Source organism: Ahaetulla prasina, chromosome 1 (assembly GCF_028640845.1).
Source record: "Ahaetulla prasina isolate Xishuangbanna chromosome 1, ASM2864084v1, whole genome shotgun sequence".
NCBI lineage: Eukaryota > Metazoa > Chordata > Lepidosauria > Squamata > Colubridae > Ahaetulla > Ahaetulla prasina.
This window is the reverse complement of record NC_080539.1, coordinates 322638306-322654790: the sequence shown is the minus strand read 5'-3', so window position 1 is coordinate 322654790 and position 16485 is coordinate 322638306. Positions and strand designations below refer to the sequence as shown.

Sequence of the window (16485 nt, the reverse complement as noted above, 5' to 3'; positions counted from 1 at the left end):
GCCTTGCACAAGGACAAGCATTTGAAGCTGAGCCAAGCTTAGTCTGTCAATGAGGGTTGATCAGCCCCACAGGGCGCCTTCAGCTAAGAATGCAAAGCACTCCCGACTGGGACCAAGTAAAGAGTGTGTGAGCCAGCATCTAAATGTAGCCAGCATCAGATTTCAAAGTTCTCTGTAAGACTACAAAGCAAGATCCAGCTGCTTAGGAGAGGGTGCGTATTTAAACAAGGTGCTATTGAAAAGTCTTGATGACAGACCCAAAAAGAAAGCCAAACCTTGGCTATAAACCAGACGTTTCTCAAGAGACCATGGGCTAATGGCTTTCAGTTGATTTACTGCATATTGTGTAGCTGAAAACCTTTGCAGAAAGGCTGTAACGGGACTTTTTCCAGGCTGTTAAGTTTCTTTCTAGCTGATGGTTAAAAGCTCCAAATCTTATAGCTGTCCCTCATCCCCTCCTGTTATAGTTCTACAGCAGTCTTGCCCTTGTTGTGTCATTGGTACAAAAAATAAATCCAAAAGAAATGATTAGTAGATGGAACACCCAAACCACATTGTGGTATCAAGGTAAAGAAATGCAGTATTGCCACCTGAATTTCTACCTTAGGAATTGGATACAGCTCTACCATATACACCAGTGAAGTTGGAGATCAGAGAAATTGTGAGTTAAAAAGACAAATTGATATTTAGAAATTTTAGTCACTACGGAAAAGGCAATGACAGGGCTTACACATTGCATAGGGGAACAAGCCATAATTACAGCCTTGCAGAAAGACTATGGTTGCTATGGGGTGCACATTAGAGCTGCTGTTAACTTTGTTGTGGGTTAAGGAAAACTTGTTGATTCACCTGCTCCGATTTTGCTGGCAAATTGGCTCTATGCCAGCTGCCTCCAAACATCTTTGTGAATTGAAGAGACTAGCAGGTTTTGCTTTCTTTCCTCCTCATTCTTCTTTAGAAAATCAGAATGAAAGACAGCACTGCTGTATTCAGAACAGAATTTATTTTCCGAGTTTGGAATTTGTTTCCTAAGACAGACTTCAGATCACCCCATCCCAACCTGCGCCTTTACCTCAGAAATTTGAGCAAAGGAAATCCAACAGCCTTCCGGCCTTTTCAAGAACCTAATATCAACAGCTATATTCCTTCTGGAAGCTCCAAATTAGCCAAATAACAGGGAGGATTAGTTGAATTGTCAGGGCAATAAACGCTGCCCGAACCTTTTTCAGAGGGTGAACCGCTACCACCCTTCCTCATTTACTGCTTGGAGAGTAGGCTTTCTTTGTAGTTTTTGCATTCTGTTATCTACAAATACAGCAGACCATAGCATTTGCTTTATGATCCCACAGGGTGCCTCATTGGCTATACAGAAATAAAGTGGCTTAAAATATTCTCAAGTGACATGATAGGTTTCTAGGACACTTTATTTATCAAGTGCTTACAGGCTGTTAGCTTTTCTATATTTTGTCCAAGATCGACTTCTGTCTCCAAATTCAGCAAAACCTCTGTAGGGATAAACTTAAGTCTTCTCAAAACTCTGAGCAGCAAATCCTCCCCAGCGGTTGCAGAACATTTTTAAGCCTAATCAAGCAATGCAGGAAGCAAAGCTTGGACGGAGTATTGCCTGCACTCCTACTATGCTTGGACAAGCACACAGCGGACTCATAAAGTTAAGGCAAAGAGCTGCCCTAAGGGAGTTTAGAGATGACTAAACCCACCTATCATGTCTTCCCTTCTGTCAAAATAATTCACCAATTCCAGCAACACTGGGGTAGGGCAGATTGTAGAAGTATATGGACTAGCAAACATCAATATTGTTTTGTCTTATTTTCAGTATCTAACAATACAAAATGAAAAAAGATTTTGTTGGATGGGAACAGGAAAACTGATGATGACTAATTGTACAATAACGTAGATAAAACCAAAAGTATAATGAAAATTTTGTCTATTTTAACTGGTGGGTTATTTCTTGCCCAAACCTGACTGCAAGTTGTTTAACTGAGGTTTGTACAAATTATTTCATCACTTTAGGAAGTGACAAGGGTGAAATTGACTGGAGAACTTTTTGTCATCTTGTATTAATACTTTAAATGTATACATTTATGAACAAGTCTTGCTCATTTTAAGCAAGTATTAGAGATAGCACATTTCTCCTTGGTTTTACATAGTATCCCTCACAAATTATCCCTAACTCCAGATAATTCATTCTTGCTCTAAGTGTATGTTATAAAGTTAAATTCTTCTGTTCCAGCAAGAAAATTCTCAGCAACTACCAACCTTGGAGCATATACATTACTTTGAGGTGTAAAATTCCCCCATTCCACAGCCTGGAACAATAATTAGACCAGTATAATAAAAATCATAATACACTCTGGAAAAAATTATTTTCTCTGTTAAACATATTTCAGAGAACTAGGTTTAGACCTTGCAATCTCAATAGTAAGACTTTAACTACAAGAGTCTTCATATGAATCCACTGCAGTAATTATGTATAACTCACAAAGCCATCTGTCATATTATTCATATGCATTGGATTTACATCTGGGAAGTGTTGTCAACTGGCAGCAGAAGTGCAGATGAAGCAAACTAATGATGGCAAATTAATTTTCCAGATAGTGATTTTGAACTTCTAAAACCCTGCACTCTCCTTTTTTAGACCACTGATTTGTTCTTCCAAAATGTAAGAACATAAGCAAAACGAGGCCCACTGCAGCTGTTTCAAGAAGCTGACAGCATTAAACACACCTTATTATAAACTCAAGCTCTAGTATATTAGGCCTTGCTGCCATCATGTGGTCGTCTGAAAACTTAAAACTGAGGCCAACTGCTGTTTTCTATCAAGACCAACATTTTATAAAAATCAAACAATCATTTTCAAAATCAAAACAGAAAGATTAAGAGAGAAATAATGAGGCACTTTGGAGTAACAAGACATGTTGCATGAAAATTCAAAAGCAACAGCTTACTTTTAAATGACGTATACTTTCCTTATCAGTGTTTGGCTATATTAGATTATAAAACTCATGTTTAAATTTCTTCTTAAATTTAGGATCAAATATGCCTCACAAGTAAACAGATTAAAAGAAAAGCTTAAGTTTGCATTTTCTTGGGATATATCTACCAGAGTGAGTTCAAGAAAAGACCAAATAGCAATATACTGTTTCCCTTTTCCCTTTCTAATCTCTCTCCCAAAAAACATAAAGGACTTCCGGTTGACATTGCAGTAGAACAGATTGGAAAATAGCGGGCTCTGATGAGCCATGCGAAATCCAGCTGGATGAACTGCTGCCAGAAGGCTTTCGAGCCATAGCCGTCTTGTAGGGACAGTGAAGAAAGGAGAGGTGTTTCGTGGACTGTGAGGAATTGGCAATCGGGAACAGAAACAGCTCTCCTGAAGTGGCAGCGATCTTATGGTAGCCACCTTGAAGCTGGGACAACCAGACTTAAGAATTGAGCTGGAGCGGCGTTTGGACAGAGTGCTAGAACTGGGTGAGAGAGTTGCCAATTTACACTAAGAAGTAAAATTAAAATTGGAGTTTTAAAAGAAATTTCTGAGCTTGGATTAGCAGCTATCTGGCACTTTGGGGGGGGGGGGGAAACACATACACCGAAAATACAAAAAGCCTAAGAAGGTGTCTTAGATTTGGAAAATTGGGAAAAGTAAAATATTTCAAAAGGAAAAGAAAGTGATTTTCGGAAGAATATAGTATTTTCTATGAGGATCTTTAAATTGTTGGATATTTTGACAATTAATTGGATTTGATAGACTATTTCATACGGAATAGAAACAGAAACATCTGCTGAAGGAAAGAAAAAGTACTGTAATACTTTACTCAAATAGACAAAACAGAAGAAATAGCAGCTGGAAGATCCAACCTTGGACATATATAAGAAGATAATTTGGACACTATGAGAACATTTAAGGAGTGACTGTGTTTAAGATCTGGTTTTTTATTTCATTTCCCTTCTCTCCTGGAAGATAGCCTTTTAATTGGAACTTATTGTTGCTGGCCTTGGACGTTTAATAATTGAGGAGATCATTTTACTTTTGAAGAAAAGAGAAATAATTGAAGAAGAAAAGAGGAGATATAAAAAAATTAAATAGACTTTAAATTTTGGCTAATTGTAAAGATATATAATTGGGGAGGTTTTAATAATTTTTTAAATTGCTAAAAAATGGAGTTGCAGATGTATTAAGAGTCATTTTTGATATTTAAAAATATGTGTGAATCTTTGATGGGCAAAAAAGAAACAGAAAATTCGCTGAAATATATAGAAAAAGAAAGGAAAGAGGAGCTTGAAGAGGAAAATTTAAACGAGATGCAAGAAGTTAAAAATATAGAAGAGTATCAAAAAATAAAAATCAGATAGATAATATCATAGGAATTTCTGGGAATGTGGAAAGAATAGAGAGGAAAGTGGGAAAATCCCCCCTAAAAAAGAAACAGTTAAAAGGGAAATATCTGGAAGAGACAAGGGAAAGTTTTGGTGAGGGATGATCAAACAGTACAAAAAAAGAAGATAAGAGGAATTCAGAAGTTGAAATGTAACACATATAAAAAGCAAAAAGGAGAATTGAGAAGTTAGAGCGAGATAAAGTTGAGCAAAAAATTATTAGAAAATGGAATGCTAAAAACAGATGATAGTTAAAAGATGAATAGTTAATGAATGATGATAGTTAAAAGATGAATGATGATAGGGTAAATATTAGTAAACATATAAAATAAGGTAGATTAATGAACGGGAATGGGAAAGTAGATACTGTAATATAATAATAATAATAATAATAATAATAATAATAATAATAATAATAATAATAATAATAATAGTGATTTTGATAGTATTTTAAATTAGAATGGAATTTAAATTGTCATTGTATTTGTAAGAGAAAAATTATAGGACACACTGTAATGTTAATTAAGTGAAAGCATTGAAGGTAAAGTGATAAAGTACATAAAAAGAATAATATTGAAATCATGAAAACAATTATTTTTATAAAGATGAATGAATATAATTTGTTTACGACAAATCTCAGCTGATAACTATTAATTTTGATAACAATGTAAACTAAGATGAACATTCAAAATGCTAATTGTAGAGAGAATAACAATGTTAAAATCACAAAAGCGATAAGAATCCAGAAATGAAGAAATATGGTAAATAACTGGAGTAATTGTGAGTGAGGAGAAATATAAGATGTAAAGTGACGTTATCTATAAGTAAAATTGTAAATGAAAGAGAATAATATGGAAAGAGAATAATATGGCAGAAGCTGAAATAACAAAATATGGTGGAAAATGACTAATTTGTGATAAAGTATTATACAAGAGATGAATATTGGAAAAAAATGGGAAGATTAAAATACATTATAATGATTATGTATAAGGTGTATAAGCTGACCCAGTCAACACTGTTCATAAAATATGTATGATGAAAGATATAAAGAAAACATAAAGGAAGCAATCAACTTTTAAACATGAATTCTATATGTACAACTAACTACTAGCCCCACCTACAAGCAAGAACTCAATTTTCCTGAAGAAACTTCAGATCTTTAGGTGTAATTAATGTGCTATGATCTGTTTATTGGTCTCATTGCAATGTTTCTGAACAAAGAAAGTGAAATTTGGTTTTAAAAATCTCTTCTTAGAATACAATTGTACTCTCAAAGCTTATGATTTAAGGCAGGGGTCTCCAACCTTAGTAACTTTAAGGCTTGTGGACTTCAACTCAGCAAAGCTGGCTGAGGAACTCTGGGGGTTGAAGTCCACAAACCTTAAAGTTACTAAGGTTGGAGACCCCTGATTTAAGGTACCAAACTTAACAACTGAATGCTGGTTTTAGGCAGCTGTGCTCTCTCTTCTGATTTATGCAGTCTTTGTTCTGGATTCCAACATACTTGACATGCTATTATGCATTGTACACCTTCATTCTACAGTACTGATTTTTTAAAGTGCTACATGGAATTTTTTTAGGGAAGTGCTGTTTTCCATTACAAAGGTCCACTGTCAGAGAATAGGCCGATTGAAAGATAACGTGGCTATGAGAGAAGATTGCTAGGCATGAAATTTCAGCAACAGAGTTTAGAACACTTGCCGTTAACTGTTCTGCTAGTAATAGAGCAGCAATTTTTGAAAAGTAAAAATAAAAAGTTGTCCTGATGAAGACATAACGTGTCTTAAATATAATGCTTATGTTCCCATTAGTTAAATCCTCACAAGTTTCAGATATCTTTTAAATTAAGATCCTCTCTATCCATGAAGAGTCGGAACTCTTCTGCCCTTTGCTTAAAAACTCTTTTGATTTCTTTACTCAGGTAAGAGAACTGGTACCTCTTCTTTAAGTTATGTTTATTTAGCAATACAAGGTATATGTACATTTATGAGAATCCACCTTTGAAACCCATGAAATAGGAGACCTGCACAGGCAGGGAAGGGTTGGAATTGATGCTGCTCAGTGGCCTTCGGGGCCATCCTGCTTGTCACAATAGTGAAACAGAGGATAAGAAAGAACAGACAAGAAGTGAATCAGTTCACATGGCAGAATCTTTGGCAGAGACTCCGCAGTAGCCAGCATTAAAACAATCGGGCTCCATAGCCGAACGTCTGTTTAATACCCTCAAAATAATAACGTTGCCAGCCCTCTTTTGTTCTCTCTTCTTCACTGGCCGGGATGCCCTTCCCTTCTAGGCAGACTTCTGTTTCATCACCCTTGTCGACGAAGGTCAATATGATAGTTGCAAAGTGTCCTAAGAGAGCCAAATAAATTCCACAATCAGTCATTTAGCATCATCGTGGGAAATACATGAAAACTAACCACACACTGATTTGGTGACACAGTTGTAGAAGTCTACCTCCAGAAAAATTCCTTAAGGAATGGAACAGGGTATTTATCTAAGCCCCATGAGGCTGGCAGGGTTTGTTTGTTTGTTTTGCTATCTGCATTCAGAATAACTATTTGCATCCCACCATCTCCACTTAGACATCTTTTGCTTTGATATTTGCAGCCAAATAACTTACCCTCTGGCCAGGACTTAAATCTCCATTTCATAGCAATCTGCTTTGCAGAAATCTAAAAAAGAAAGATAATTTATTTACCAAGGAAATATTCATGTGGATATCCCAAAGGGAAGAGACCAGTGGTAGGATTCAGCCAGTTCGCACCACTTCGGGAAAACTGGTTGCTAACTTTCTGAGCAGTTTGATGAACTGGTTGTTGGAAGAAATCATTAGGGCAGAGAACCAGTTGTTAAATTATTTGAATCCTACCACTGGAAGAGATTTCATCGGAAAGCCTGTGTTACCTAGGTAAAAGTCAAATATCTGGTCCTGCTATAAAATGTCTCTGAAGTGTTGAATTGCTGGGCACATGCAGTGCTAAAGGAGAGAATTTCCTTAAGAAAAGGAAAAGCGTCACTCTCAATTTGCTCAGCAAAGTAAAGCTGCACCTGAGTCGAAACCTCTTGTTTTGCACTGCTTTTAGTGCATGAGGCTTGGCTCTATTGAGATCAAGGACATCTAAATCTTGCTGCAACCCACTGAATTTACCTCACAATGACTTCTCCCTTACAAGATCTGGAAAAACAAATACACTTTTCCCATTTTGTTCATGTTCCCAAATGTTCTCAGGATTTTGAAGCCTGAGATAAAACTACCATGGTTTATTTTCCCAAAGGCACAACCTGGTTCCAATGTAAACATGGTTTGATTATATGATCAAAACAAGCTGCTTCTTAATTGCTACCTTAATTGAATGGAATTCAATTCCCTATCTCTCACAAATATGAATGTATTACATTTCTCAGAGATTGTAAAATATTGTTGATTCTCCTTCCCACTTTCTCCACTTTGCTTCCAGCTTATCTTGCAGTCTTTTTATAGGCTGTCAAATACAATATTTGCAATTATGATATGCTAATTATTTAACAAGGGACAGGATGACTCAGCGATTAAAAGCAGTGAGCTTGTCAGCTGGAGAGCTGACAGGCCTGGGTTCAAGATTCAAGTTCCGTGCAAGTGTGATCTCCCATTACTTTACCCAGCTCCTGCCCATCTAGCAGTTCAAAAGCATGCAAATGCAAGTAGATTAATAGGTACCACTTTGGTGGGAGGGTATCAGCATTCCATGCTGGCCATATGACCATGGAAAATGTCTTTGGATAAGGCTGGCTCCCTAAGCCAAGAAAGAGAGATAAGCACCGTGCCCTAGAGTTAGACACAACTGGACAGGGAAATCTTTACTGTTACCTAATTATTTGACATACGTGCACTAGCTTTTATTCATACAATTTACACACTTGGTGAGATCATGTGGGCAAGGAAATAATTGTCCAAAGGAAAGGCACTGTCCAACTTCCAAATAATATACAAAGGACCCATTATTTCTAATGAACTTACTAGTTCAATGAACTCGCCAGTGACACTCCCATTTAGCAGTTGGAATCTTCCTCCTTTATCAGCCTCCACAACAGCAGCTGAGTGAGTAAAAGCTTGCACCATCTACAAAAATAAAATCCAGTCCATTATTAGATTTTCTAGCTTCCAGGTAAGGGCTCATCCACTGACTCTCACTGACTCTTTTAAAGATTAGAGCAGTTTCATGGATGAAGGAAAAGTAGCTCCCCTCATTTCTCATGGTATTTTCAAATCAGGGAAAGGATGCTTCAAATCAGGGCCTTTCAATTCTGGGACAATATAATGCTGACTCTTTTCCTTGGAATATTCCGGAGGCATTTCTGCTATAACAAGTTGGTTACTGCTCTGACTGTAACAGTAAGTAGGATACCCAAGAAGGGGAAGGACATTGATGGCTAACCATACTAAAAAGCCTATATATTGGACAAGAAATGGCACAAAACATCTGCAGAAAGTTCAGTATTAACTTACCTCCTGGGTAATGAATACTCTATAGAGATCCTCCGGGGATGTCAGGAAAATATCCTTCAACTTTATCTTGCAGGTAGGAATCTTAACTCCAACTGATTTAGATGCAGAACTGTTGCCAGCAACTTGTTCATTAATCTAAAACAGTATCACACATCACACAATTAAAATGCCCCTTAGTCATTTCTGAGCTACAGCCATCCCAAAACTTCTCCAGTTAAAAATAATTGCTGCATTACTTGCAACTAATCTTGCTTCTGGCTGGAACCCACCAGCCCTGATAGCAATCTATATATGATAGCATACAAAACAGACCACCTTTTGCATTGGCTACATAATTTGAATAATTCATGTCACAGAATATACAGTGTGAAAATACATACATAAATACATACATACATACATACATATGTATGTATGTATATATATTCTGAGGTTTTCGCGGGTATTTGTATGTAGGTCTTTGGTTATTTGGGTTTTCTCCCGCGTAAAATTGGAAGTGTCTTGGCGATGTTTCGACGAAGTCTCATTCATCATCTTCAGGCTGGTGTTTACATGTCACACAGCATGTCACCACCACACATCCACACGGAAAGCAGACTCAAACTGACACCGATGATGAAGCACGACCACGGACCAGAAGCCAGACCGCAGCTGCATCATTAGCCATTTCAAACCCTTCCAATCCATACATGCAGCAGACTGACACCCACCATGAAGATGTAGCACGACCACGAAGCCAAACAACAGCAATGCAGCTAACCAACTCAAATCCCCCTGCAACTCAGACTAACCTGAGCACAACCAAGCCCCCACAACAGAACACACCCCAAACCTATCAGAGCACAGCCAACCCCACCATCCAATCAGAGCACAGCCAAATCCCCAACCAATCAGAACACACCTCCACCCAATCAGAACACAGCCAAGCTCCCAATCAATCAGTTCAAACCCCCACTAGCAGTTAAAAGTAAGAAACAGCTGCGATCACACATTGCTCCTAGAAGCACGAAGCTGTAAACATCGAAACGTCGTCCAGACACTTCCAATTTTACGTGGGAGAAAACCCGAATAACTAAAGACCTACATACAAACACCCGCGAAAATCTCAGAAAACATATGTGCGTGTGTGCGTGTGTAGGTCTTGGCATTTTCGGGTCTTTTCCCGTGTAAGGTTGAGAGTATCTTGGCAACGTTTCGTCAAGAGGTCTCGTCATCTTCAGGCTGGTGTCTTCGGCTTCGTGCTTCTCGAGCAAAGAAGCACGAAGCCGAAGACACCAGCCTGAAGATGATGAGTGAGACCTCGTCGAAACGTCGCCAAGATACTCTCAACCTTACATGGGAAAAGACCCCAAAATGCCAAGACCTACATACCTATACCCGTGAAAACCTACGAAAACATATATATGTATGTATGTATTATGTACGTATGTAAGTATGTATGTATATTCCAGAATGCCATCTATAAAGCTCAGAATAACCTTATACTACACTATTTAATTTGTAATGTAAAGAAATCCTCGGTCTTTTGGGTGCAATTTAAGAAAAGGCATTAAGGAAAGAATCCTTTAAAACAATTTTGCTTAGACTTTCTAAACAGGGTACTCTAAAGCTTACCTTGTGCTTATTTGCTTTATGCACAGGATGACTCTGTGACTCTGACTGTTCACCATTTACTGTAGGCAGAATCATGCCTTGGGTAAATTCTGAAAATATTAAGAACTGTTCAGAAAACTACTATACAAGAACTTAAAAACAAATACACACAAACCAGATCTCCAGAAAGCCCATTTAGGAATATCCCTAGAGCCGTTGGGATTATTACACGGTGTCTAACTGGGATAGGCAATCTTTTGTATCCAGAGACCACAACTTCAGTTGTTTACTTTTTCAGTTTCTGAAAGCTATAAGGGATGCTCTATGAACATAACCTCAAATTCTCTTATGATTTAATATAAAAACCACTTCGCTCCTATATCCATACTTGATTTCCTTTTAAAAGCTAACAGTTCAGAATAAAGCCCCCTTTGTCCCTTCTGGGTCCATCTGTACCTGTTTTAAGAGTGCTGATGTAAGTTTCCATAGCGTTGCTGATCTGCTTTGCACCTTCTTGCTTCATCAAGTATAGCAGGTTTGTATCTGGTTCATCTTTTGCGAGACTAACATTGATCTAAGAATAGCAGGAAAAAAAGATATATTGTCTCAACAGAATCTGTCTGCTTTTACTATATATATCATATTATACTGCTTCATAAAATCATTTCTTCAGAAACTATCAAAATAGTTTATGCCTTTGTGTATCAGAAGCAATAAAGGGTGTGTAAAATATTCCATGCATGAACCATCCTGTGCAAATGATTGCTCCTTTAGGAGGTCTGGGTGCAAACAGAAACCGTGTGTTTTCAAAGTTTTTCTTTTGCACAGAGTATGAAATGCTTTCGTTCCAGGTAGAATTCAGATCAGTGTGTTTTCTGAAAGAAGGCAATAAGAACAGAAAAAAAGCCAAATATATTGATAGTGGTAGCTGAAGGAAAGAAAGAAAAGCAAAGGAAAGTTTGAGGAGGAGGGATAAACTATTCTGGGAGCTGCTGAGGGGACAAAGGTGGTGATCCATAGCTTTGCCTCCAAAGCTTTCCCTGTACAATCAGTCTGGAATCCCTCCAGATGTTGTTTTAGCAGAAACCTACAACAAAGCTAAACATTTCAAGTTTTGTTTCTGCAGTGGGTTGTTCTGAGCGCAGAACAAAATATATTTCCTATTTTAAGCATACTTCTTTATGAGAGCGAGAGGGAGGGAGGGAGGGAGAGAATATATCAAGCAGAGAAATAAAGGGGAACCACAATCCTCCAAAAAACAACAGTAATGAGATCTGCAATTCCTTTTCCAATGAAATAGTTCTGAGAACTACCAAGTTTACCTCAATGTCATCCATATCATTTTCATCTGAAAGATTGGGAATTTCCACATGACCTTTATATATTACACCTGTTTTTGAGGTACCTATAAAAGAGAAATATTTTAAAGTAAAACCTTGGTTCAATGTCATTTTCCCAACAAATTTTGGCATTCTAGAAATGGAAATATGAATGCTTCAATCCCATTTGTATTTCTTTGAAAACACTTCAGAGATTCTGATTTTGTGGTATCATCTACCGGTAATATTCAACATTTGTCTTCTTGTATAAAAATAAAATAGTAACTCACCTTTCCAAGACAATTTAATGTTCCATTCATAGAAGAAAATCAGTTTTCCTTTGCGATTGTTGATAGAGGCTTCCCCATCTAATTTGCTCACTTCTGTCACTTCACAAGTCCCCTCTGCATTCTCTACTCTAACAGTCAGAAAAAGTGTTTTCAACTTCTCTGATGACCAGTTAGATGCATCTCTTTCAGTCCTGAGGGAAAAAAGTGAAAAAGTGCAATAGCACACAATTTGCATTTATGCTCATATATAATAAAATCCTTCAAGTAGGATTTGTTTAAACATGCGGTGTTGAGTATTTTGCACTGAATTGTACCAAGAGTTTGTAATTTGTTCACCTCTGCAAATTTTGCTACTGGTTCACTTGCATTATCTTTCTTCCTAAACTTAATTTTGGGGCAGGAAAAAATGGAAAAAACAGCTAACAACCTCAATGGTTCTACACCTTTTCCTCGGGATTGAACTCGCAGTTAGCTTCAAAAGATACAGGACTCCTTACTATGTCCTGTGCTAGAACTTTATTTAATATAGTTGTCTGGCTCTTTCCTCTTTTGAGGTATCCCGCAATCTAATAACTACAATTCCCTCATGATATACTAATAGTGCTCATGTTTCTAGTTATCCAAAGATGGACTATAGTCTGAATGCTAAGCCAACAGGACTGTAGATCCCAGGGGCAAGAAGCAACCAGCATCTATAGCCATGCTTGAATGGAACCTACCTTGTTTTTATAACTATTGCTGTCCCTAAATAGTGTAACATAATAGTCGCCTTAAGTTACAAAAAAGCATTTTTACCCAGTAATCTAATGCATGTCAATCCTTAAAAAATATTGCACATTTTGTTTTTTGCCAATAATCAGACGATTATCTGAATCTGCCAACTTATTCGAAATTCATTTTTCACCACATGTTGGAAGTGTTGCAAGTCACAATAAGGGCTTTCCAAAAATTCTGTCTCATGGTACATTATGCTCAAAGATGTGGCTCTGTTCTATTAGTAGGCACATTAAATAAACTGCAGAAACCTCTTCTGAAGTTTGTTTATTGCATGTGGTAAACCAGGAAACCAATTCCGTCTTCTCCAAACAAGAAGGAACTGAAAGCCAAGGAATATGACAACTTTTGCCTCTTGCTTGCTAAGATGGGAAAAAGACAGAACTCTTGGTTCACGTATTATTATAGGTAAACTTTTTCATGATTTAGCCTTTCCTACTAGTAAGAATACCTAAATGAGCCAAATTTGCATAGTCCTTATTTTGATTACAATGATGTGAGCAGGTAAGCATAAAGTCTCACTTTGATTGAACTCAAGTCTTAGTGACTCATGGACACCTGCAATGTTGTTTCTTTGGCAACAATGAGGAGTTTGCCAATGACGTTTTCTAGGGCTTAGTCTATGCATGTGAGATTTCCTTATGGTCCACCTTTCAAGTATAAATATGGCCTAGCTTTTTCCAAGATCAGTCAGGTTTTACTTGGTGCTTCGACCTCTTGTAAGAAAAGATCAAAATCTGAACTTCTGAGATGAAAATCATTGTTCAAGGCCAACTGATTGTGAATAACTATTCTACATCTATAGAATTTTCAAACATTTTTATTTTCTGCAATAAAAGAATATCCTTCCTAAACAAGATCAAAATTAATCCAAGATTCGTATAATTCAATATTCTGTCTCCAAAAGTGGCTTTTGACAAAACTTACACAATATGATGATAACAGTTGTTCTCTTTGTTACTGGAACCTGGCACATAGACTATAATTGTACAAAGAGTTCTGCGTAGTTATGGAGATTGTCCAATCAACAATGGATTAATCTGCAATAAAATTAATTTGATTTGTATAACCCAGCAATTTCTGGTCACAGAATATTGTACTAGATGAATATAATCTAGGAAGGAAATTCTTTTCTTACAGAAAAATCCATAAACGTCCTAAGGTAGAAAGATACAAAGTGCCTATCTCCTAAGGAACTGGTCTTCTGCTTTTGCAAAATTCTTCACTTTCTACATTTTGTAATTATTTCGTATTAATATGTCAAATATATTTTCCTTGTTCTCAAACTGTTTCTCTAGATAACACGAAACTCATAAACTATAGAGAGCATAGTTTCTCTCCATCCATTTAACACCATCTTTCTGGCTAGTAAGTGAGCAAATCTGTCAAAATACAGGTTGTCCTTGACTTATGAACTCAATTGAGCCCCAAATTTCTGTTGCTAAGCGAAACATTTGTTAAATGAGTTTTGCCCATTTTACGACCTTTCTTGCCACACTAGTTAAGTGAATCACTTGTTAAATTAGTAACACAGTTGTTGAGTGAATCCGGCTTCCCCACTGACTTTGTCAGAATGTCACAAAAATGGATCACATGATCATGGGGATGCTGTAACAATTGTGTGAAAATTGGTCATGTCATTTTTTTCAGTGCTGTTGTAATTTCGAACCGTCACTCAACAAATGGTTGTAAGTTGAGGACCACTTGTAATAGCCTAAATGATTTTTTTATAGATTTTTTTAAAAAAAATAGCCTAAATGATTTTGAAAGGACAGGCATAACAAAATACTGTATGACATGAAAATAAAACCCAGACAAGGCATGCTGCATACATTTGCAGAACCTAAACTTATTAAAATTTCTTATCTTTGGCATTGCTGATATTTCATGCTGTAGATAAGCCCTGGAGACAAGAAAAATAGACCTAATGCACACCTGCATCTTTATGCTCAATACAGTCGCCAACACAGGCATATACTGTATATGCACACAGCTAGTCCTGCTCTCCTTGATTGATATATCCGAAAACAGCACTTCTTTCTATGTCAGGAAAACCAATTGGCTTCTGCAGGTAAAAGCTATTAAAAGAGCTTTGCACGCTTCTGAGAAACTAGCCTATTTCTATCTATGGAGATTCACAGTCATCCAGGACGTGGTTGTCCCCCAAGATGCTTTTTTTCAGGCGGCCAACTGGACTTTTCTTGTTTTTTTCTTTGAAGATGATTCTCATCTTCAGCTCTGACTGGATGGTGGGGGAACAGAAGGATTTTCTATAGTCCTTGCAGACAACTGCTCATTTGCATCCTTTTTAAGGGAAACTTTGAGGCCACTTAAAACCTCCCCCCCCCAATCCAGAGCCGAAGAAGCTTCTTGGATGACAAGCAAAAGGTCTTCAAAGGAAAAAAAAAACGAAGGAAAGTCCAGATGGCCTCCTGAAAAAAAAAAGCACCTGGGGGGGGAGGGGGGGCTAAGCTTATTTCTGGTTTTGGACTACGAGAAATTCAGGGAAGAAAAAAAAAAAAAGATACTCCGGCCAGGTGTTTTTTTTTCCCCCTCCTGCCTTCCCTCCGCCCCGATTTCTCGCTTTTCTGGTTAACTGTCAAGCCCATGCAAATCGCGCCCGTCCTTGGGAAGAAGTGCCCGCGGATTCCGGCCAAGGTTCCTGCGGAGAAAAACGCCAGGCGGGGAGAGAGAGAGATGCCGAGGAAGCCAGGGCGAAGCGTCCGGGCGAGCAGAAAGGGACGCGGGGAGCTCTAGGCGACGGCGGCAGCACAACAGCAGCAGCAGCAGCGCCCGAGACTGGAAGCAGCCGCCCCTTTCGGGCTGCCCCGCGGCGTCCTCTCCCCACACCCTCACCCACCAGTGCCAGTTATTGACGTTGGTTGCATCGGCGCGCTGCTCCACGATCCAGCGCGGGTCCCCTTCTCCCCACTTGGCCATCGGCGCCCCGAAGAAGCAGCTCCCGCCACCGCCACGTTCGCTCCCGTCCAAGCCGAGCGCCGCCTGCTCCTCGCCTCTCTGGAAGCTACTAGAAGCGCCGGTACCGCACCGCCTCCCGACTTCCGTCACCGGCCGAGCTTCCTTCCGCCCCTCCTCCTCTCCTCTCCTCTCCCCTCCATAGAAGTGCCATAGAAACGGAGGGGGCGTGGGGGAGAGAGCGGCCGCCGCCGTCGAATGGAGCGAGGCGGTGGAGGGGCGGGGCGAAAGTGGCAGCGGAGGGTGATGTGTGGTGCTTTTTTTTTTGTGCCGGGGAAATAGACGCACTGCCGCTCTCGGCATTCTACACACACACACACACACACACACACACACACGGTGCCGTTTGGTTGGGGCTTCTCCGTGGTGCAGAACAGACAGATCGCGCGGGAACCATTCCTCCCAGTTTTTTCGCGCTGCTCAGCTGAGCCGGGTGGCAGCACCTGGTGGACCTGAGCGGATCTCCAGGAGGTGGGTGGGAAAAAAAGACAGCTAAGCTGAAAGTCTGACGAGTCTCCCTCATCGCAACTGCCACGACCAAAAGGCGGGTACAGGATAGCAGGGGTCTCCAACCTTGGCAACTTTAAGCCTGGTGGACTTCAACTCCCAGAATGCCCCAGCCAGCAAAGCTGTTGAAGTTGAAGTCCT

General features: G+C 38.9%; 2 protein-coding genes across 3 annotated transcripts in view; one reads left to right on the top strand and one right to left on the bottom strand.

Moving 5' to 3' along the window:
* Window positions 1-4775, top strand: part of ISM2 (isthmin 2) — a 33849-nt gene extending 29074 nt beyond the window's left edge. Inside the window, exon 7 of the transcript XR_009152631.1 lies at window positions 3050-4775. The gene's annotated coding sequence lies outside the window, so the exon portion shown is untranslated. The remainder of the gene's footprint in view (window positions 1-3049) is intronic.
* Window positions 4776-6333: 1558 nt separating this feature from the next.
* On the bottom strand, window positions 6334-15920 carry AHSA1 (activator of HSP90 ATPase activity 1). 2 transcript variants are annotated; one of them, XM_058162443.1, is made up of 9 exons: window positions 15722-15919; window positions 12088-12278; window positions 11801-11883; window positions 10935-11052; window positions 10500-10588; window positions 8886-9020; window positions 8397-8498; window positions 7020-7071; window positions 6334-6748 (listed from the first exon to the last, which is right to left on the bottom strand). In XM_058162443.1, exons 1-9 carry the CDS (start codon window positions 15799-15801, stop codon window positions 6576-6578), a joined length of 1023 nt encoding a protein of 340 aa, XP_058018426.1. In that variant the 5' UTR covers window positions 15802-15919; the 3' UTR covers window positions 6334-6575. The 2 variants fall into 2 exon arrangements, with proteins under 2 accessions (XP_058018426.1, XP_058018427.1); XM_058162444.1 differs by lacking the exon at window positions 8886-9020 and having other exon boundaries at window positions 15722-15920.
* Between the last annotated feature and the right edge of the window lie 565 nt (window positions 15921-16485).